Raw genomic sequence first — 23,058 nt, 5'->3', positions numbered from 1 at the left:
GTAAATGAGCTTGTCAGCAGCACCCAATGAACTTTACGATATTATAATAACTGAGCATTACATTGACCCGGTGTTTCTAGTGCCTTCTGCATACAAAGCTCCACAATTTATCAAATTCATCATTTTTCTTCAGTGGTTCTGTCACATATAACACGTTTACAGGTAGTTCCATTCCCATATTCACCCAAATTAATTTCCCTGTATCTTGTGGTACTTCATCACGCGAATTGAGCTATAATGACGTTCCATGCAGTTTAGCTTCTTTCTCCTTCACGATAGGCGAGCCTTGCAGCAGTGAGCCACTAACAACAGTTTCTCTCAAATGGTACAATGTTCATACCTTTCATACTTTCCTCGAATCGCTTTGCTTCTATGGTGTCACCGCCAGACACCACACTTGCTAGGTGGTAGCTTAAATCGGCCGCGGTCCATTTAGTACGTGTCGGACCCGCGTGTCGCCACTGTGTGATCGCAGACCGAGCGCCACCACAAGGCAGGTCTCGAGTTACGGAATAGCACTCGCCCAGTTGTACGACGACTTTGCTAGCGACTACACTGACGAAGCCTTTCTCTCATTTGCCGAGAGACAGTTGGAATAGCCTTCAGCTAAGTCCATGACTACGACCTAGCAAGGCGCCATTAACCGTATCTGAAGATAGTCTTATTTGTATTATCAAGAGCGATGTACCCCAAGGATCGAATAAAGTTAAGTATTCGAGGAGCTGCATACTTTTCTTATTAGCATTCACTAATTATCCTGTTCCAGAATTCACGCCCGTCTGCGTTAGATTTCGGCCTCCTCTATCTACAAGGTGTTGGCACATTTACCAACACATCAGCTTCAACCCAAAAACTTAACGTTACCGACCCTAGAAATCGTACATCAATCTCCTCTACTCCACGTAACTTATAACAAGGAGGTTTTAAGTGCCTCTTCCCAAAGAGGATAACATGGAGGGTTTAAGGCCTCTTCCTAAAGAGGTCCAGACTTGTCTCAAACACGTGACCACATGTTTCTGTAAAAATTCTTTGTTCCTACAGTTTGTTACGCAAATCAAGCAACGTTCCGCTTCTGCATACGTTTCTGTAACATAAAAACATACTGGGAGCGCTGTTCGGAGGACTTCGGGCTCCCGTTGTGGTTTCTCGTTTGATTATTTGCATTCCACCCTTTTCCATCAGGTGCCTTACTTCTGCAGTCCAACTTCCAGTGTCCCACTGTCCCACATTTTTTCATTGTGGCTAGTGCCGCTTTTTTCATATGGACTTCAACATCTTGAATCATGGACTTTCGTCGCCGCATTTATTTCCTCCGTTCTATCGCTATGCCAGTAGCATCAGCCGGGTACTTTGGAAATTCTGCGTGCACCTTTCTTGACCTATCAGGTCCCCGTCCCCTTAAAAATGTGTCTAATGCCCTATGTTCCGCTTCCTGCTGAACGATGCAATTCGTTTAGTCACTGTCCATCAACTGATAGATATTAATACAGATTTTCTGTATCCTGTCTACAAAATTGTCAACAGGCTCATTTCATTTTACCGCCACCCCTTTTAATTGAATCTGCAGCTATTCTGGCTCCATTAACATTGCACCTAGCCTTTCCTGGGTTCGCTGAATATTTAAACATTCCTTAGATCCTCATAATACTTGATATACGTTTACGCTTCTCTTGTCGTGCGCAACTTGGTCACCAGCAACAATTTTTAATCTGTCCAAAATCCCAGCTTTGCAACTGTCAACAGGCCCTTTATAAATACCACTATATCCTCTCTTGCTTTGCCCGTGAAAGCATTAACTGATCCAACAGTAGTTGAAACTAAGGTAGGAAGCAGTCAAACTGGATGACATCCTATTCCTTAAGGCATATAACTCCTTACACAGTTCAGTATTATCTGATCTCAACCGATCTTCCTGGTTGGTAATCCCCTATGTTCTTGACTCGGTCATTGTGAAGCCTTTTTTCCATACAAGAAATGGAACAAACAATAAACTAATAAAAGTATAGCTAACTGTATCACTAAAGTATTACCCCCAGCCCTTTGTGCTTCATCATCAGGCATCTGGATTCACGACACTGCTTCACATAATGCCCATACCTACAGCATTTCGAATATGTCACTGGAGCTGATTCAGTATAGGATACACTATGATCTAACACATTACATGGTGCGCTCCTTTCTGGGCGCACACCTTCACAGTCCTCTAATATGTTCCTATTGCATTGACTCAACCCCCGGTGCTCATGCAACTCAACAAACTTAACCCGAAAACCTAAATGCCAGTCCTGGCATTGGGCCAGTAGACGTGCAGGCAAAACCAACACTAAAGAGCGAGGAAAAAAACAGTCTATGCTCTCACCTCCCCCCCCCCCAATCGCCCTCCACCTACTCCTCTCTCTCCTCCCCTCTCTCTCTCTCTCTCTCTCTCTCTCTCTCTCTCTCTCTCTCTCTCTCTCTCTCTCTTACACACACACACACACACACATACACACACACACACACACACTCATTCTGTGTTGTCTGTGTGTAAATCTATTTGGCCACTTTTAGCCCTAGCTCCCAGAAGTCACTTCTTTCATCAGCTTTGTGGATTCACTGGCCACTGTCGTCTCTAATTGTCAGTAGTAAAAATGAAGTGATCGTATGGCATTTATTGGCCGGGGTATCCCCATCGGGGTTCGGCCGCCATATTGCAAGTCTTTTTAGCTGACTCCACTTCGGCGACTTGCGTGTCAGTGATGATGAAAGACACAAAAAAAACCCTATCCCCTGCCGGGAATCGAACCCTGGCCCTCTTGAGTGGTATGCGGTTACGCTACCGCCGCTCTACATAGGCGGACAGTAATAAGCCATTGCTGACGCCACGTGTGGTAGAGTGCATCAGGACGACGTGTAATTAGGTAACCTGCGGTAGGTTGTGATGGCGCAGCGTTGTGATGGCTCAGCGAGTTGATTGGCAGGGCAGCAGGTTCATGAAGCCAAGTGGATGTCCGCTGATAAATCATAGTAGCAGCTCCCAGTAGGATGTTTATTCAGTGCGTAAGATACAGCAGTTGTAATGTTGTCTTGCTGCAGTCACCAGCTGGAGATGGTCGCCGGCTCTGGAGTGTGGAAAGGGTGCTAACCTCAACATGTGGCCTTCGAAGACTGAGCCACCCTAATAGCATTGCCCCATCAGACGGGCGTTGGTGGTGCGGAGTCTTGTTGTTAGCACTCTGGCGGCGAGCGAAGACGTGCAGCATCAGCTCCCAGGCTTGTGGCCGGCGCGCAGTTAAAACTGTTTCCACGGACGTTGGTCGCGTTGGCTGGCGCGAATGCGCAACTCGGTGCAGGAGACACGAGAGCGTTCAGAGCCGAACCGTGGACACCACCCAGCGTAGCATGCAGCCACAGCGGCCTGCAGTAAATGTCTACAGTAGTAAGAGTGCCAGCCCAGGGTAGGCGGCAAATCGGCAGGTAGTCAAACACAGAAGTGAACCATGAATCCCCAGTAAGTGACCTGAAGTCCGTATAAGACAGCCAGCAGATATTCCCCCAGCTGGATGGCACCAGTTCGACTCCCAGAGGGATCAGGCCTAGGCGCAGCCAGTAATTTCCCAGCTAGCGAAGGCAGCCTCTAGTAGTATCAGCAGTTAGACGACCCGTTTTATGTCGGCGAGTGTCGTAATGCACCTGTCGAAGATACCTCCAGGCAACGACAGACACTTCATTGCTGATACGGACCGTATACATGGCGGCCCTCCACTGTTTCGCCAAGCTAGCACTCCGTATCAGATAGAACTAGGAAGTGGTCTGGCGTGGGGCCTAGAGGCGGGGTAATCTAGGTCGCCATTGATACAATCTGCTTCCATGCTTCTGCTCTGCCAGAAATGTTACAGCTCTAGCTTCAGCCATTGAAGTTAACTGTGTGGTAACTTTTACCACTGTGAGATACGGGAAGCGATTCCTGCTGTGTCAGCAAAGTTCACTTGTAGCTTCTTGCAAAAGTACACCTTGTCATCTTCTGTCTGCTTCACCTTTCTAACCCTTCCTGCGCCAGCCCATGGTGAAATATCCTGTTAACCCAGCCACTAGTGTTCAACCGCCATATAAAGAGGCCGTGGTGCAACAGTACGTCACTGCCGTGAAATGGTCGCACGGAATATTTGTTTTCATCATCTTTGCCCAACGAAAATCATGCATGTTGTTCCTGGTATTTTCTCATACGCTCACAATGGTCTTCATTATAATCCACGTTCGCTGGGCGGCATCACAAATTTTCTATACGCGTTGTGTATTTTGACTCAGTGTGTGAACTATACATGGAGCTACTTCTCTTTGACTAAAACTGAGAAAATAAACAATAATAACAAAGAACAAGTAAAACGAAACGGGATGACTGATATTCCTTTGCAGCCGTTTGGGTAAGAGTTTGAATGTTCGTTTCAACGAAATAGATGGGTACAGGTAACTATCTCAATTATGTACGTTGCCGGGGAAAAATGCAACACACTCAAGGACTGTGTTCAGTGGCAGCAGGGTATAATATGTGCATACTGAGGGATTCCTCTCTTAGTGACCCATCTGTCACGGTCATCGGCGATCAGACGGCGCTGAGCACGCCTGTCTGTGCGCCCTCTGTTTCGACTCTGCAAGCAGTAACTGTGCTGAGTTTAGAGGTACACAGGATTTGCAACATTCATTATCAGGTACAACCAAGTCCCATCGAAGAGTACGTACTCCTGTTGAATAGGATCAGTCATTCGAATGGGGCCACACTGCGGACTTGTGGAAGGCTGTATGGATGTATCGACGGACTGCTGCAAATGTTGGGCTAAATGTACCGGTGATATGCCACTGTTTTCAACCTGGTGTGAAGAGTATTCTCACGCCTTTAGACCAGGATCTGGACGTCAGTGTGGTACCGACGCACGTCAAGATCGATGCGTTGTTCAAACAACGGTGGCCGACCGAACATCATCCAGGGGCGAAATCCTGGGACATGTTGCACCTGCTGTGTCATCAGGGGCCAGTAGGGACCGTCTGGTTACTGCAGGATTAACAGGGCTACCACCGACACTACCAAGACACCGCCAAACTTGGCTACTCTGGAGTCGTGAAAGATTTGACTGAAGAGTGGAATGGCGCTCTTTTGTCTTCAGTGATGAGAGTAAAAAAATGATTCAAATGGCTCTGAGTACTATGCGACTTAACTTCTGAGGTCATCAGTCCCCTAGAACTTAGAACTACTTAAACCTAACTAACCTAAGGACATCACACACATCCATGCCCGAGGCAGGATTCGAGCCTGCGACCGTAGCGGTCGCTCGGTTCCAGACTGCAGCGCCTAGAACCACACGGCCACTCCGGCCGGCAGTGATGAGAGTAGGTTCTGTCTGTTTCCGTGTGATAGGCTTCTGTCTGTTTGCGAGTGGTGGAAATACATATGTATAGCGTAGACCTAGTGATCTGCCTATTCCAGAGAGCACTTGCCCACGACACACAGGTCCAATCCCACGCTTCATGGTGTGGGGGAGGGGTGGGGGGGGCGGCTCTTCAGTTACAGCTTGACGTCACATTTGGTGTTTTTGCAGGGTAAAATAACCAGTGTCCGCTATTGTCATTACTTCGACAAGAAGGTAATGTTCTTTTTCACCAGGACAATGCACGTCCGCATACTGCTGCACGTCCACAAAGCTGCACGTCCACAAACGGCTGCTGCGACGCAACGTGCTTTCCGTGTTGTACAACTACTAGGGGAAAGCGAGGCTACAAGTTCCGATTTTTAGTGAACCTCAAAATTCGTTAAGAATACTTGATTTTAGTATTCATGCGATGCAATCAAAATTAACTTATATATGTAACGTTTATACACTCCTGGAAATTGAAATAAGAACACCGTGAATTCATTGTCCCAGGAAGGGGAAACTTTATTGACACATTCCTGGGGTCAGATACATCACATGATCACACTGACAGAACCACAGGCACATAGACACAGGCAACAGAGCATGCACAATGTCGGCACTAGTACAGTGTATATCCACCTTTCGCAGCAATGCAGGCTGCTATTCTCCCATGGAGACGATCGTAGAGATGCTGGATGTAGTCCTGTGGAACGGCTTGCCATGCCATTTCCACCTGGCGCCTCAGTTGGACCAGCGTTCGTGCTGGACGTGCAGACCGCGTGAGACGACGCTTCATCCAGTCCCAAACATGCTCAATGGGGGACAGATCCGGAGATCTTGCTGGCCAGGGTAGTTGACTTACACCTTCTAGAGCACGTTGGGTGGCACGGGACACATGCGGACGTGCATTGTCCTGTTGGAACAGCAAGTTCCCTTGCCGGTTTAGGAATGGTAGAACGATGGGTTCGATGACGGTTTGGATGTACCGTGCACTATTCAGTGTCCCCTCGACGATCACCAGTGGTGTACGGCCAGTGTAGGAGATCGCTCCCCACACCATGATGCCGGGTGTTGGCCCTGTGTGCCTCGGTCGTATGCAGTCCTGATTGTGGCGCTCACCTGCACGGCGCCAAACACGCACACGACCATCATTGGCACCAAGGCAGAAGCGACTCTCATCGCTGAAGACGACACGTCTCCATTCGTCCCTCCATTCACGCCTGTCGCGACACCACTGGAGGCGGGCTGCACGATGTTGGGGCGTGAGCGGAAGACGGCCTAACGGTGTGCGGGACCGTACCCCAGCTTCATGGAGACGGTTGCGAATGGTCCTCGCCGATACCCCAGGAGCAACAGTGTCCCTAATTTGCTGGGAAGTGGCGGTGCGGTCCCCTACGGCACTGCGTAGGATCCTACGGTCTTGGCGTGCATCCGTGCGTCGCTGCGGTCCGGTCCCAGGTCGACGGGCACGTGCACCTTCCGCCGACCACTGGCGACAACATCGATGTACTGTGGAGACCTCACGCCCCACGTGTTGAGCAATTCGGCGGTACGTCCACCCGGCCTCCCGCATGCCCACTATACGCCCTCGCTCAAAGTCCGTCAACTGCACATACGGTTCACGTCCACGCTGTCGCGGCATGCTACCAGTGTTAAAGACTGCGATGGAGCTCCGTATGCCACGGCAAACTGGCTGACACTGACGGCGGCGGTGCACAAATGCTGCGCAGCTAGCGCCATTCGACGGCCAACACCGCGCTTCCTGGTGTGTCCGCTGTGCCGTGCGTGTGATCATTGCTTGTACAGCCCTCTCGCAGTGTCCGGAGCAAGTATGGTGGGTCTGACACACCGGTGTCAATGTGTTCTTTTTTCCATTTCCAGGAGTGTATTAAGACAGTGATTTGGGATTGAGAAATTTTTTTAGTAATAATATTTTAGTGTCTGAAGTCGTAAAATAACAACTTACCCCGACTTGGGGCAAACTGTTAACAAGCCGAGGTAAGTTGTTACCATATTTGTTAAAGCTATTATTTGTCAAATAAGAAACAATAAATGATTAAACCATGTCTGTTTATTTAAGTAATAATCAACAATGTCGTATGAACCATCAGATAAAAATTTTTATGTTATATAAAAAGAAACCATAATTTGTACTAAAACAATTATTAACCCTTTAGTAATTAACCGATTATCAGATAACTTGTAACTACTCAGTCTTGATAATTCAGTCTTCAATCATATTGACCTTGTCTGAGGCTGAAAATATGTATCATGTTGCCGTCATAGGCAGAAAACATATATACTCATAATTAATTAATCGTCAGAAGACGTATCACAATCACAGTTCGGACGTAGGTAGGTTAGTAAGGCTTGATTCTGCCTACATCTGGAATGGGCCCAGTTCTTACATTCTTGACACTTAATCCATTCTTCCCCGGAACGTGAATTAGAGTAACTGTCACAGCACACTAGACACTAATACTCTAAACTGTCGTCTTCATTCTCAGACTTTTCACTACTCATTTGTAAAACTTGTCGTTTAACAGTCTTCCATTCCGTTTAACAGTCCTCCATTCCCTTTGCCTTTTCGTTGTCCATTTCCTTGTGTTGTTTTACCTTTCCCTTTTCCTTTATTTTTTCTCGCTTTTTCATTGTTGATGTTCACTTTCCTTTTCTTGCTTTGCTCTTCTACTAAGGTTTGTTTTACTGGAGTATCGGTTAAAATAGCGAATTTTCTAAGGCGTCTCTAAGTTTTCAATCTTTGGCGGTGCCTTCAGAAAAGGACGTACCGCTTCTGCATAGAAAGGGACTTGATCTCTGAGTTGTTCTTCTATGACATCAGAAGATGCAGGCAGATTAACAACACGTGATGGCCCTGGTGCATCAATGATTTGTCTTGTATCTGTACTAATGTTTACAATTTCAGATGCATAAGTGTCTATGCTAGTAACCGTCTCTGATACTGCTTCCGACCTATTGGTGATGATGTAATGTGAAATGCCAAAAGCCACATCTGATGCATTTACTAAAGCTTAAGGGCGATCTGTAACATCCGATGGAGCATAGTCGTTTTCTGTAAAATATTGGAGACATAAGGCCAAATGCCAGTTTTTCTGAAAGCGCTCATTACTTTTATGATAGTCACTGCACGAGGTAGCGCGTATCTAACAATTTCTGGGATCTCATATATCGATATTGTCTTACCAGAATTATTGCGTAGCCAATTGTCCTGAGCCTTTGCGCAGTAGCTTTTGAAAGGTACATTTACTCCAATATCCAATGGCTGTAGGCAGTGTGTACAATGAGGCGGGAATGACAGTATTATAATGGAGTTAGATTCCGCTTTTTCCACCACATTGATATAAGTATGAGATTGGCGATTATCGAGCAACAGCAAAATCCGATCTGCAGGTGATGGTTTAGTATGTTTGATAAAATGATCCATATATTTCACGAACTCCGTAGCTGTCATCCATCTTGAACTGTTTCCTGCACCGATAGATTCTGGTGGTCCGCCTTTTGTAAACAAATCCTTGTATTGAAGCCTTGGGAAAATAAACATGGGAGGAACTGCATGACCTAATGCATTTACTGCCAGTTCCACTGTCACCAATGTCCCACGCTCAGCAGATACTATGGCTCCAACTTGCTTCATTTCCTTCTTGGCAATAATTTTCCTCGGCCTTAGCACTGTGATAACGCCTCTTTCATCTACATTGCATATTCTTGAACGTGGAAACTTATATTTATTCAACACTGTGCTGAGCTTTATAGTAAATTCGGTAACATTGTGTTTATTAAATGACGTCGCCCTGCTGGCACTCGTTGACTCCGGTGTTCTTATTGGCAGGTGAGAATGTCTTTTTTAAAAACCAGTCATCCAGTCTGGACCAGCTTTTTTTTATTTTCGTGCCACGATGGTGGAATATTGGGAGCATTGAAATTCAATGCACATTCGTAGGCTAACTTTTTGACTTCTTCTGGCAGAAGACCAAAGAAAATTGAAGCACACTGCAACAGATATTCTGCTAACTTATCTTCCTGTTCTTCAGTAAAGAGAACTCTTACTATTTTGTAACCAATCGCGATATTTTCTACCCCAGATCTTAGGTTCTGTATAAAGTCATCTGACAAATACGTAATTCCTTGTCAATAGTTTTTATTTTCCTGCCATCGTTGAGAACTGCATCTGCTGTTTTTTGCATCAACTCCTGTGGCACAGAATCTCGTGTTGATTTTCGGGTATACGTCTCATACTACAAAAGAAAAAAATAACGATATTTTTATTCCGTTGGTGGTACAAATGAATTGGGGCAAGTTAGTCCGAGGTCACAAAGTGCCCCCGAAAAACGTGACATCACACATGTTGGAATAAAAGCAAGATATTGGTTACATTACGAAACATAGGCAATTTATGCATTGAGTGTCAAAACAGTAGATAAATCATTACATTAAAACACTGAAACACTAAAGGCTACTCGTTAAAATTCGTTAGATAGATGAAAAATGCCAAATACCAAAATATTTACTTACGTGAACCAGCGACGCACCTACTGTCGTTCCGATGTTCTCGCGACCATTAGCCTGTTCACGATAGCTGTCGTCGGGGCGCTGTGCCGTTTCATTTCACGACGTGTTTACTTCATATTCATATCTCTTTCCCTCGCGGAGTTATTTCAATAGGAACAACGTACCTCGGTAACTTCTAGCCCCGCTCTCACCTGCCCTAGCCAGCAAGATCACCAGATCTCTCGGCAATTGAACACTTGTGGGACACGTAAAGTGGGAACTTACTGGTTACCAGGGTCTGCAAGAACCAATGCTGAAGTTCAACAGAAAGCCCAAGATTCTTGGGACACTATCACATGGTGTCATTCGACACCATTGTGATCCTTTGGATACCTAAAAACATGCGTACGTTGCCGACAGAGGAGCTACATTGCGTTTTTATGCGACTGTCTGGGTACCTTTTACTGTGATATCTGTGTTTCATTTGGTCTGAATTTGTTATCATATACTGCTACAATAACACCTCTATCCTCACCTGTCAATAAAATGAACTTGTCCTTGAGGGTATCGCATTTTTTTCCACAGCAGTGTAGATGGTTTCACAGCAGTAGAATATATTTTCTTTCTTCAATGAGAAGCTGTACCTATAAAGTTAGAAAGAATTTAAAGCGATATTAAAATGTACGAAAATATTTCTTTTATTTGGGGGGAAAAGTTATATTACACCGTCTAAACTCTGTAACCATTTTTCAAAAATGTTGTCACTCGCTGCAGCAAACCTTCATTTTTTCATGTTCTTCAATATATTTAAAAATGTGTATAGAAAATAACGTGCTCTTTTTCTTTCAACAGGAGTTTGGAGTCGAGTCTTTTCAACAAAGCGAATGAGCTGCAAGAGGACATCAGCTTAAAGAGGTTTGATCTGCGCGTCGCCCAGATCCATTTGGGCGCAGTTAAGGCACAGGTACGTAAACACACGCTCTCTACACGCTGTACACTGGCACACATAGTCTAGGAGGAGTGGTATGTATCCCTCCTATCCCTGCCTCCCCCTCTAGCTTCGTATGGAGCATAAAATGTAATGATTATTTTCTGTTATGTAATGATCGCATGACAAGAATGCCACAAGGTTCAATCGTCTGCAGAAGCATCTCCGTGGTTTATGCTATGACTACCTACATTACCCGTAGCTCTCGCTAGTGTAAGCGTTTGCCAGCTGTAATCGTGGGCCTGCGGACTTGACTTTGATTGCCCACTCTAAAGCTAGCAACTGTATCAATCAAGTCTAGGGAGATTAGAAAACTAGGCGTTTCCATCGTGAAGTCAATACAAAAGATCGCATCGATAAGCGTCATGACTTTGAAATAAGTGGGTTTGTACGAGGATACTTCAAAAAGTAAGTTACAATTTTTATAACACTCCAAGTAACTTTTAATAAATGTTGCACGTAGAAGTTGACAGACGCATTTGTGCCCTACTAAGCTAGCTGAGTACTATCGCCCAACTTTGGTAATCATTCGGTTATATTCGATAGACAATAGCGCCGTCAATTGTTTCAGAGACATGTTCCTTGCAATTTCTAAGTACCATAACAATCATAGTTCACAGACAGATTTTCCCTTAGGTCCTACAAATTAATAATTACTATCTTATATTTTAAATAAATGAGAAACCATAGTATCATTCACATCTGAATTGCGAATCTTTCCCTTGAAATCACGTCTTGCGTCATCTCGAATTTTCAGGCTGAGCGATATGCACCACCTAGGAGCCTTCAGACGGGAAGCACGGAGCAGAATGCCCTTCGCTCACAGTTTAGGTACGCATTGTTAAGTCGTCAGCAGTGTTCTTTCTCCCCATTGTCATCTGTTCGTCTTTTGGGCACAGTATACTAAAGGTTTTCTGTCCATGTTTGTCACTGAGAAAAACTGTGACTGTATGTGACATAGAAAGTTCCATTGCGGAAGCGAAAATTAGACCAGTACTGTGAAACTGGTCCATGCCGGATAATCCAAACAAATTAAAAGTGACTGAAGCTTAAGATGAAATACACTACTGGCCATTAAAATTGCTACACCACGAAGATGACGTGCTAAAGACGCGAAATTTAACCGACAGGAAGAAGATGCTGTGATATGCAAATGATTAGCTTTTCAGAGCATTCACAAAAGGCTGGCGCCGGTGGCGACACCTACAACGTGCTGACATGAGAAAAGTTTCCAACCGATTTCTCATACACAAACAGCAGTTGACCGGCGTCGCATGGTGAAACGTTGTAGTGATGCTTCGTGTACGGAGGAGAAATGCGTACCATCACGTTTCGGATTGTAGTCTATCGTGATTGCGGTTTATCGTATCGCGACATTGCTGCTCGCGTTGGTCGAGATCCAATGACTGCTAGCAGAATATGGAATCGGTGGGTTCAGGAGGGTAGTACGGAACGCCGTGCTGGATCCCAACGGCCTCGTATCACTAGCACTCGAGATGACAGGCATCTTATCCGCATGGCTGTAACAGATCGTGCAGCCACGTCTCGATCCCTGAGTCAACAGATGGGGACGTTTGTAAGACAACAATAATCTGCACGAACAGTTCGACGGCGTTTGCAGCAGCATGGACTATCAGCTCAGAGACCATGGCTGCGGTTACCCTTGACGCTGCATCACAGACAGGAGCGCCTGCGATGGTGTACTCAACGACGAACCTGGGTGCACGAATGGCAATACGTCATTTTTGCGGATGAATCCAGGTTCTGTTTACAGCGCTGGCCAGTGTGGCCGAGCGGTTCTAGGCGCTTCAGTCTGGAACCTTGCGACTGCTACGGTCGAAGGTTCGAATCCTGCTTCGGGCATGGATGTGTGTGATGTCCTTAGGTTAGTTAGGTTTAATTAGTTCTAAGTTCTAGGCGACTGATGACCTCAGAAGTTAAGTCGCATAGTGCTCAGAGCCATTTGAACCATTTGTTGTTGTTGTTGTGGTCTTCAGATGGCTCTGAGCACTATGGGACTTAACATCTGAGGTCATCAGTCCCCTAGAACTTAAAGCTACTTAAACCAAACTAACCTAAGGACATCACACACATCCATGCCCGAGGCAGGATTCGAACCTGCGACCTTAGCGGTCGCGCGGTTCCAGACTGTAGCGCCTAGAACCGCTTGGCCACCCGGCCGGCAATTATTGAACTACATGAAAAAAAATGTAGGTACAAACTAAAGCGTACACAAACATTATTCAACATGTAAACGTCACTACAGGTATTCGGATCTAGGTTATAACATGTTCGATATGCCTGCCATCATTGGCGATGATGTGGCGCAGGCAAAGAGCAAAATTCTGCGTGACCCACTGAAGTGTCGGAACATCGATGCCGTCGATGACCTCCTAAATGGCTCTTTTCAGCTCAGTAATGGTTTTGGGCTTATTTCTGTACACCTTGTCTTTAATATGGGAGTCGCATGTTTTCAGATCCGGAGAATATTGCGGTCAGTCGAGTTGCCAGTGGCCTCCGGGTACCTTATAGCCAATGCGGTCCCCAAAGTGCTCCTCCAGGACATCAAACACTCTCTTGCTTCGATAGGGTCGAGCTCCGTCTTGCTTGAACCACATCTTGTCGAAATCAGGGTCACTTTCGATAATAGGGATAAAATCATCTTCCAAAACCTTCACGTATCGTTCGGTAGGAACGAATATCGCACCAATTATTCCGTCACTGGATATTACACACAACACTGTCACCCGCTGAGGGTGAAGAGACTTCTCGATCGCGAAATGCGGATTCCTCGGCCCCACATAATGCCACTCCAAAACAGCAGGGAACCTCCACCTTGCTGCACTCGATGGACAGTGTGTCTAAGGCGTTCAGCCTGACCGGGTTGCCTCCAAACCCGTCTCCAACGATTGTCTGATTGAAGGCATATGCGACACTCATCGCTGAAGAGAACGTGATGCCAATCGTGAGCGGTCCAATCGGCATGTTGTTGGGCCCATCTGTACCACGCTGCATTGTGTCATGGTTGCAAAGATGGACCTCGCCACGGACGTCGCGAGTGAAGTTGCGCATCATGCAGCCTTTTGCGCTCAGTTTGAATCGTAACACGACGTCCTGTGGCTGCACGAAAAGCATTATTCAACATGGTGGCGTTGCTTCAGCGTTCCCCCGAGCTATAATCCGTAGGTAGCGGTCATCCACTTCAATAGTAGCCCATGAGCGGCCTGAGCGAGGCATGCCATCGACAGTTCCTCTCCGTTTCTCCTCCATGCCCGAACAACATCGCTTTGGTTCAGTCCGAGACGTCTGAACACTTATCTTGTTGAGAGCCCTTCCTGGCACAAAGTAACAATGCGGACGCGATCGAACCACTTTATTGACCGTCTATGGATGGTTGAACTACAGACAACACGAGTCGTGTACCTGGTGAATTGACTGGAACTGATCGGCTGTCGGACCCCCTCCGTCTAGTAGGCGCTGCTCATGCATGGTTGTTTACATCTATGGGCGGGTTTAGTGACATCTCTGAACAGTCAAAGGCACTGTTTCTGTGATACAATATCCACAGTCAACGTCTGTCTTCAGGAGTTCCGGACACCGGGGTGATGCAAAACTTTTGTTGGTGGTGTGTAGTAGGCTGTTTCGTTGCCAGTCGCAATTCGCTTCTTATATTTTCGAAGCATGTTCTGTGGCGATTTCGTGTGGTCCTTAATTCGTATGTACGCTGTGTTTGGATATCCTGTATTGACTAGAATATTCCTTTTCTTGACATTTACCTCCACATTTCTCTACATATACGCAAGTGTTTTTTCCAGATACATTTATCTGTGGTGACAGTATTTTGTGAACTCCTGGTACTGATTATAAATAAAAGAAAACGAGGACTATGTAAAATTATTAATAGAGGGCTAACTTTAAAACACCTGAAAATTCTTTATTCTTGTTTTGATAACGATTATGTTCCCACATCGCCAGGATTTCTACGGTGTTAAAATAGAAACAAAGAGAATATATCGCAAAGGTTCATTCGAAAATTTTGACACATCGCAACTGCCATGCAGCTGAACGTGTAAACGTTAGTACTTGTTTAACTGCCCTTTGTATATCGGTAACGGTTGTTACTACAAAAGCTTTGTGCTTACTGATACTTCCTCAAAAAGATCAGTTCTATTTCTTCTTATTAGATCTAATATAAATGTATCATGAGTGGGTTTTCGAAGTATCTGTTCTAAGAAGTTTTCAGAGAAACGATTTAGTATTATTTCACAGGCTCGCTCGTCACGCCTAACAGTTATAAAACTGTAATTATCCGCGATGATTGTTGGTTCATTACACTGTCCTCCAATGATGACAGCATATTGGGGAGCATACGTAATAGCTGTCTGAAGTTCTCTCTTACTTTTTCATGAAAATCTAAGGGTGAGTCTGTCAGTCGATAGGAGGACCCAATTATAAGTTTATGCCATCCTTTGACATTTCACCAGCTCGAGTCAAGTACCGACTCAAAGGTGCAACTTGCCAATAGTTCGTGTATCGTGGAATTGATTTTCACGGTGGAAACTCGGCAGACGCGTTGCTCTACCTCCAAGGAATGGCTGTCGACCGGAGTAGTTTGAGGGTAGGTTCAATAGCGGAAACGATATTCTACAATTTAGATGTATCCTAATTAATTAATTGGTTGAAATTACTCTGAGCACTATGGGACTCAACTGCTGTGGTTATCAGTCCCCTAGAACTTAGAACTACTTAAACCTAACTAACCTAAGGACATCACACACATCCATGCCCGAGGCAGGATTCAAACCTGCGACCGTAGCAGTCGCACGGTTCCGGACTGCGTGCCTAGAACCGCGAGACCACCGCGGCCGGCAATTAATTAACTGATAGAGAAGTGTACTAATAGAGAAGTGTACGGATTTTAGTCACTAAGACAGTATTACCAACAGCACTACTAGTAGTTGGGTAATTGCTTTAATGGTTGAATATTAGTTTCGTAATGGTAGAAGAAAGATCTTATTCTTTTCCTTTTTCTGTTGATTTTCTTTACTAGGATATTTACGTTTTGTTATTTTTTAGCATTCGGATTTTGCCTTTGTAATATTTTAACTACCGGCTTGTATTAATTATTTTATACATTTTTATTATATGCAAAAATGTAAGTTGTAAGACCAATTACCTTTCCAGGTAACAAACTGTAATTGTGAAGAGTAGATAAATAAAAAGTTGCCAATACTTCCTCTCCATACATCACCTCATGTAAACAGTTAATAACAGTTCTTGAAACATATTGTGCCTTGAGTAATAAACATACCTACGTAAATGAAAAATGTTATTTTGCAACGGAAAGCGTTCTTTACAGTGCCAGTAAATTGTGGTTGTACAGCCACTGCCGTTGCAAGACACATGTTAATGCTGATTATGTGAAATTACTGAGATCTCTTCTGAACACAATAAACGCAAGTCTCTGTTATCAACTTATGAAAAAGGGTTTCATTGGTTACTGCAACTGAATACACACAAATTTGGTTCAAATGGCTCTGAGGACTATGGGACTTAACATCTGAGGTCATCAGTCCCCTAGAACTAAGAACTACTTAAACCTAACTAACCTAAAGACATCACACACATGCATGCCCGAGGCAGGATGCGAACCTGCGACCGTAGAAGTTGCGCGGTTCCGGACTGAAGCGCCTAGATCCGCTAGGCCACCGCGGACGGCATACACAAATTTAGAATGTACTGACCCTCATGAGAGTAGTACACCCTGTTTATAATTGATATATGTATTCAGTGAGAACGTGAAAGATTTGGCGTGATATGCGTAATATCCTAAATTCCTTTCCGTGATTTACCTAAATCGCTTCAGGCAAATGCCGGGATGGTTCCTTTGAAAGGGCACGGCCGATTTCCTTCCCCATCCTTTCCTCATCCGAGCTTGCGAAAAAATGGTTCAAATGGCTCTGAGCACTATGGGACTTAACATCCATGGTCATCAGCCCCCAAAACTTAGAACTACTTAAACCTAACGACATCGCACAACACCCAGCCATCATGAGGCAGAGAAAAATCCCTGACCCTGCCGGGAATCGAACCAGGGAACCCGGGCGCGGGAAGCGAGAACGCTACCGCACGACCACGAGATGCGGGCCCCGAGCTTGCGCTCCGTCTCTAATGACCTAGTTGTCGACGGGACGTTAAACACTAATCTCCTCCTCCTTCTCCTAAATTCCCTGAAAGTCTTTGTTGCATAAGTTGTGTTCGTAAGCTGTGAACTCTCCGTTTCTCCTTACCTAGTTCTCTTTCTCTCTATCTGTATACCCTGTATTAAATTATCTCTGCAGGATTCTTATGTATTGTTTCTTTCATTTTTATGACCTGTTCCCCTCACTATTTCTTTCCGTAGAAAACACGAGAAACTAATTTGAAAAGTGAGTACCAGCAATGAAAGTTCGATCTAATAAAACATTATGTAAATGTTTCCTTTGCCGTGCGCTATGTTCCACTTAGCACTGCATTAATTTTCACGGCTTTGCGAGAGATTGCCACTTTTTATATCATATCAAAACGTGTATATTGCGTGTAGTATGCCTTATAATGACGAAGTGTTCTTCCTCCGTAGAACAATACTAGATCAGGTAGGGTACGTACAAAATGTCGCCTACGCTAACAACCGAGAACCGAAGAGAAACGGGCTGGAGTTCGAACAGAAAAGAGGTGAAGAATGGTTCCGCCGGTCCATCTATATACGTCAGGTTATCCAGTAAGAGCTTAACACTATTGAGAGGCGCGTTCGGGGAAGAAAGATTTATTGTGCCAGTTTTGACGGGTCCTCTGCGTTTGTGAAGAGAAAGAAACAAGATTCGACTCGGCGCCGCCATTAGCTGTTGATATCATTCGTCATACTTATAAGCACTGTTTACGTCGGTGCAGTCTAACGGACCCAATTACTCGTTCTTAAACTTTTAAAATCTGCCGCATCACTACATATTTTAAATTAATGTTCCCGCCGCGTTTTTCTGTCGGTATGTGAAGGCTAATGTCAGGAACTACTGCAAGGCTTGTGATATGGTTTCATTAATACATAGTTTCACGAGCAAGGTTTGTGTACATAATTTATAAATATGTGCTGAACTATGATGAATTAAAGTCCTCCCTGCTTTTTTTCTGTCTGTATATGAAGGCTCTAACAACCCTACCACAACAAAGGTCAAAAATTAATTATGATTGTAGTGTTGCTCACGCTGCTAAATATTGCATTTTCAGGCAACAACAAAGTTATATTATGTGGTAGGTGTCATTAGAGCACAGTTAATAAAGTCATTTCTTGAAATAATGGATAAACTAGGCACTCATCTTTTCGTGTTTCCCACGCTGGTCTCGTTGTGAACCCATGGCTCAATCGTCGAAAATCTAGGTAGTGATGATTCCAAGCTCGGATGCAAAGACACCTAGGTATTATTCTGCGTTATTCAAAAGTTTTATAGATGTGTTTCATAAACCATTCTTGAAGATTAAACTTTTGTAAGTTAGGGCAATGGTGATGTAAAAAAGTAATCAGCACTCCGAATTTAAGTTACACTCCTTTTTTATTACTTTTGTTGCAATATCACGTAACTCGTTCCAAAACATCTTCCTCACTGTTAAAGTTCACATTTCATAAACTGACTACAATTTGCGTCTTTTTAACATGACGACCAAAGCTTGACTCTCTAATAACCGCTTACACGCCCAAAAATCAGAGTTACAAGTACGTCAATGATCACAGTGACAAAAGAAAGAATACACATAAGAATAATATCATTGCAATATATACATGTCGATGTATCGAAGTACCTCTACATTAATGAAATCAAATCTGAATGTTGTCACAGAAATATGTTAACTATTTTACAGAAACACAGTAGAATATTGCTGGTATCGAGAGGTTGAGGTGAGGTGCCGTAATGGTTACGTAATTCAAATACCATGACAAGGCTAATATCGAGAACTATTGTAAGGATTTTGACACACTTTTCATTAATGGAGTGGAGGTTAGTGTAGTAATTTATTACGAAGGTTTGTGCACGTAATTCATTACCACTAAATCAGTCAAATCGCCCTGCCATAGGTACTTAAGCCAGCCGTGGTTGCCGAGCGGTTCTAGGCGCTACAGTCTGGAACCGCGCGACCGCTACGGTCGCAGGTTCGAATCCTGCCACGGGCATCGATGTGTGTGACGTCCTTAGGTTAGTTAGGTTTAAGTAGTTCTAAATTCTAGGGGACTGATGACCTCAGAAGTTAAGTCCCATAGTGCTCAGAGCCATTTGAACCATAGGTACTTAGTGCGAAGCTGGGGCGGGTCGTAGTGTAATCATAGAAAGAAATACATAACAGCCCATGTAACTCGATACGCCTGATAATCCCCTGTAGCTCATTTTACTGAAAAACAAGGGAACCCACAACAACAGCCAAGATTCTGTTTAAATCTTTATAAGTCTTCTCCTATTCAGTCTAGAATCTTGCCCAAAACAAAAAATTAATCACTCCCCGTCATTCATTAGAGAGTATAAAAACCTGCAATGCGAATCGATACATAGGATTCCTATTTATTTGAGCGGAACTTTATTTGGAGAGACCTTTGATATCTAACGGATGATGGCAGTATGAAAAACTTCATATTGAATAAAATAATCCCGCAACGGTGTAGAAACTATTTATTTTAACTGGAAAATTACACAGGCTTTTACAATACATCGCTGGATCTCCAGCGCGCAGGCCACACCAGCGCACCGCACTACCCACTGTGTCAAATACAATGCCCGAAAAAAAAAGTAATGAACCAACTAAACATGTCAATATAGCTTCGTACACGTACATTCCATTTGCGGGTATGTAAACGATCAGAGTTGCATTGCAATTCTCTGTGACAGGTAGAATAGCCACCAGAGAGAATTGCTGTTGTTCTTGTTTGTTGTTGTTACTGCTGTGTCTGTCGGTGTAACGAAGTAGATGAACACTCCAGAACACATGAAACACTAAAGAATGATTACAACACAAATGTGTTTATTTACAATATATACAGTATTGAATATATGTAACTTTATATCTTGTAGTATCCCTGCCTGTTTCGCTAGTACTGGTTATCAACAATCACTAGCAGTCCGAGTATGAATAGCGTTGTACTAGTTTCGTAAGATCTCATTGACGCTCCACTAGGTTCTTAGGATGTTACTGTACTGTCTTTCGTAACCTCTGGGTGATCTGAGAGTAGTCTGAGGATAATTTGATAACAATATGAGGGGGAGCTCTGAGTTCGTCGGCTTAAAGTGACGCGCTGGGAATCACAATTGCAGGCACTGAGGCATGCGAATTCGGCGTCCTCTGGAGTAGAGAGCCTGTATACAGAGAGATTGGGCATACGTGAAGTTGCCCGTGATTGGTTGATTAGCTTTGGCAGAAAAATGGCGCCAAACGTCTCTCGCGCTTCCTATGTTCGCCCTGCTTTTGAGTTGAATTGAATTTCAGAGGACGTTTGGAAACGATTAAAAGGTATTTGAATTATTGAGAGACTTGTTATGCGTTGTGCATGCATGTCCGATTTAGTTGTATATCGTTTTTAGTACGTAATTAGCGTTTGCGATCTTAAATACGAGTTGAAATAATGAAGCGTTTTATGATGAAGTCGGTAGGCCTACAAGTTTGAAATAAACACGTTAGTAATTGTACAGTATTGTTTTTGACATCTGTAATTCGGTCTGCAGACGTTCGTAAACGATGCCAGGTTGTGCTGCATTTGGTTGTTCCAATAGAGGCGAAGGTGGATTTCACATGTTAGCATTTCCACGCAATGAAGAAAGACGAAAGCAGTGGGCAGTCGCAGTCAACAGGGCTGACATAAATCAAACAGGAGCCTTGTGGAAACCAATCAAGTACTCTTATCTATGCGAAATAAGTGGTTTTTGCTTTTTACTACATGTAAAACAACTTGCAATGTACATAGTTAAATTTGAAAACACATCTGTAAATTGGCTGTGTGAAAATTATTATAACACATTTTTCTTGTAAACAAAGGCATTTAACGAATAATTTCGCCGGATTGTCCTGTGCTTTAGATTCGGTGAGTATGTACTCCACTACTCCACTGCTGGCCATTCAAAAGTCCCGCCCGCAGTTTGGCAGAAAAATGGCCGCCGTATCGTCCGGTTGGCCACTCTCTCCATATACAGGCTCTCTACTCTGGAGGCGTGCGTACTGCCACCTGGCGGCATCTGGCGAGCCCTCTATAGCAGCGGCTGGTTTAAATGTTTATTCAGTGGAGATAACAAGCGGCGCGCGTAACGATGTGTGCGGTCGACGAAGACACCGTCTATAGCGTAGTTACCAAGCCTGATAGGGGCGAGAACAGCGTCATATATTGAGTGATTACTGTAAAGGACATTCACTGAGTTACCGCGGGCACATGTCAGACAGCGTTTGAAAAGGTCCCATTGCAGGTCTCCGTTTGGCCGCCAGGTTGAATCGCGCAGTAACCAGATTTGTGGGCATTAGGATGCGACAGTAGCCCGATTTGGACTGCACTGGAACGTGTCATCTCATACCAGTGGTCAGAGACTAGTAGCAGACGGGCTAGGGAATAACTGTCCCTTGCGTAGGCTGCCGCCAACAAGACAACAAAACTGGGTGCATTTGGAGTGGTACCATGACTGGAAGCGTAGACTGCTGGGGACCGGCGTCGCGTTGTGTTCAGCGATGAATCTCGTTTCTGCACTACTCGAGATGACCATCGTCGACGAGTATGGGAAGAGGTACCATTCTTCCAATGTTTTGGGGAGGCACAGCGCTGTTACTCTTCGCTTCGTGGTGTGGGGATCCACCGGGTGACAGCTGGTAATAATTGGAGGAATTCTGATGACACAACAGTACGTCAGGGATATGCACACATCAAAAAAAGTTGTGCATCATCCTGGTTCCCAGAACTCCTGAAGATAGACGTTGACTGTGGATATTGTATCACAGACACGGCTCGTGTTGTCTGTAGTTCAAACATGCCGAAACGGTCAATACCGCGGTTCAATCATGTCCGCATTCTTACATTGTGCCAGGAAGAGCTCTCAACAAGGGAAGCGTCCAGACATATCGGAGTGAACCAAAGCGATGTTGGTCGGACACGGAAGAGATACAGAGAGACAGGAACTGTCAATTGCATACCTCTCCCAAGCCGCCCAAGGCTACTACTACGGGGCATGATCGCTACCAATACATTATGGCTTGGAGGAACCTTGACAGCAACGCCACCATGTTGAATAATGGTACAGATGGGCCCAACAACATGCGGAATGGACGGCTCAGGATTAGCATCATATTCTCTTCACCGATGAGTGTCGCATATGGCTTCAACCAGACAATCGTCAGAGACGTGTTTGGAGGCAACCCGGTCAGGCTGAATGCCTTAGACACACTGTCCAGCGAGTGCAGCAAGGTGGAGGTTCCCTGCTGTTTTGGGGTGGCATTATGTGGGGCCGACGTACGCCGCTGGTGTTCATGGAAGGTGCCATAACGGCTGTGCGAAACGTGAATGCCATTCTCTGATCGATAGTGCAATCATATCGGCAGCATATTGGCGAGGCAATCCTCTTCATGGACGACAATTCGCGCCCCCATCATGCACATCTTGTGAATGTCTTCCTTCAGGATAACGACATTGCTCGACTAGAGTGGCTAGCATGTTCTCCAGACATGAACAATATCGAACATGCCTGGGATAGATTGAAAAGGGCTGTTTATGGACGACGTGACTCACCAACCACTCTGAGGGATCTCCACCGAATCGCTGTTGAGGAGTGTGACAATCTGGGCCAACTTGATGAACTTGTGGATAGTATGCCCCGACGAATACAGGCATGCATCAGTGCAAGAGGACGTGCTACTGGGTATTAGAGGTACCGGTGTGTACAGCAATCTGTACCACCACCTCTGAAGGACTCGCTGTATGGTGGTACGACATGCAATGTGTGGCTTTCATATGCAGTGAAAAGGGCGGACATGATGTTTATGTTGATCTCTATTCTAATTTTCTGTCCGGGTTTCAGAACTCTCGGCACCGAGGTAATGCAAAACTTTTTTTTATGTATGTACTATGTTCTCATGTGTTAACTATCTGCGACGGTATCGAGGTGGCACTTTTCAATAGGATAA

General features: G+C 44.7%; 1 protein-coding gene across 1 annotated transcript in view; it reads left to right on the top strand.

Annotated features, from left to right (window-relative positions):
- LOC126470681 (uncharacterized) overlaps positions 1-23,058 on the top strand; it is a 990,891-nt gene that overhangs the window by 483,468 nt on the left and 484,365 nt on the right. Inside the window, exon 8 of the mRNA XM_050098681.1 lies at positions 10,749-10,860. Within this exon, the coding sequence (XP_049954638.1) occupies positions 10,749-10,860 (112 nt within the window). The remainder of the gene's footprint in view (positions 1-10,748; positions 10,861-23,058) is intronic.

Source organism: Schistocerca serialis, chromosome 3, assembly GCF_023864345.2.
Source record: "Schistocerca serialis cubense isolate TAMUIC-IGC-003099 chromosome 3, iqSchSeri2.2, whole genome shotgun sequence".
Lineage (NCBI taxonomy): Eukaryota > Metazoa > Arthropoda > Insecta > Orthoptera > Acrididae > Schistocerca > Schistocerca serialis.
The sequence above is the reverse complement of the archived record's forward strand: the minus strand, read 5'-3'. Positions and strand labels throughout refer to the sequence as shown.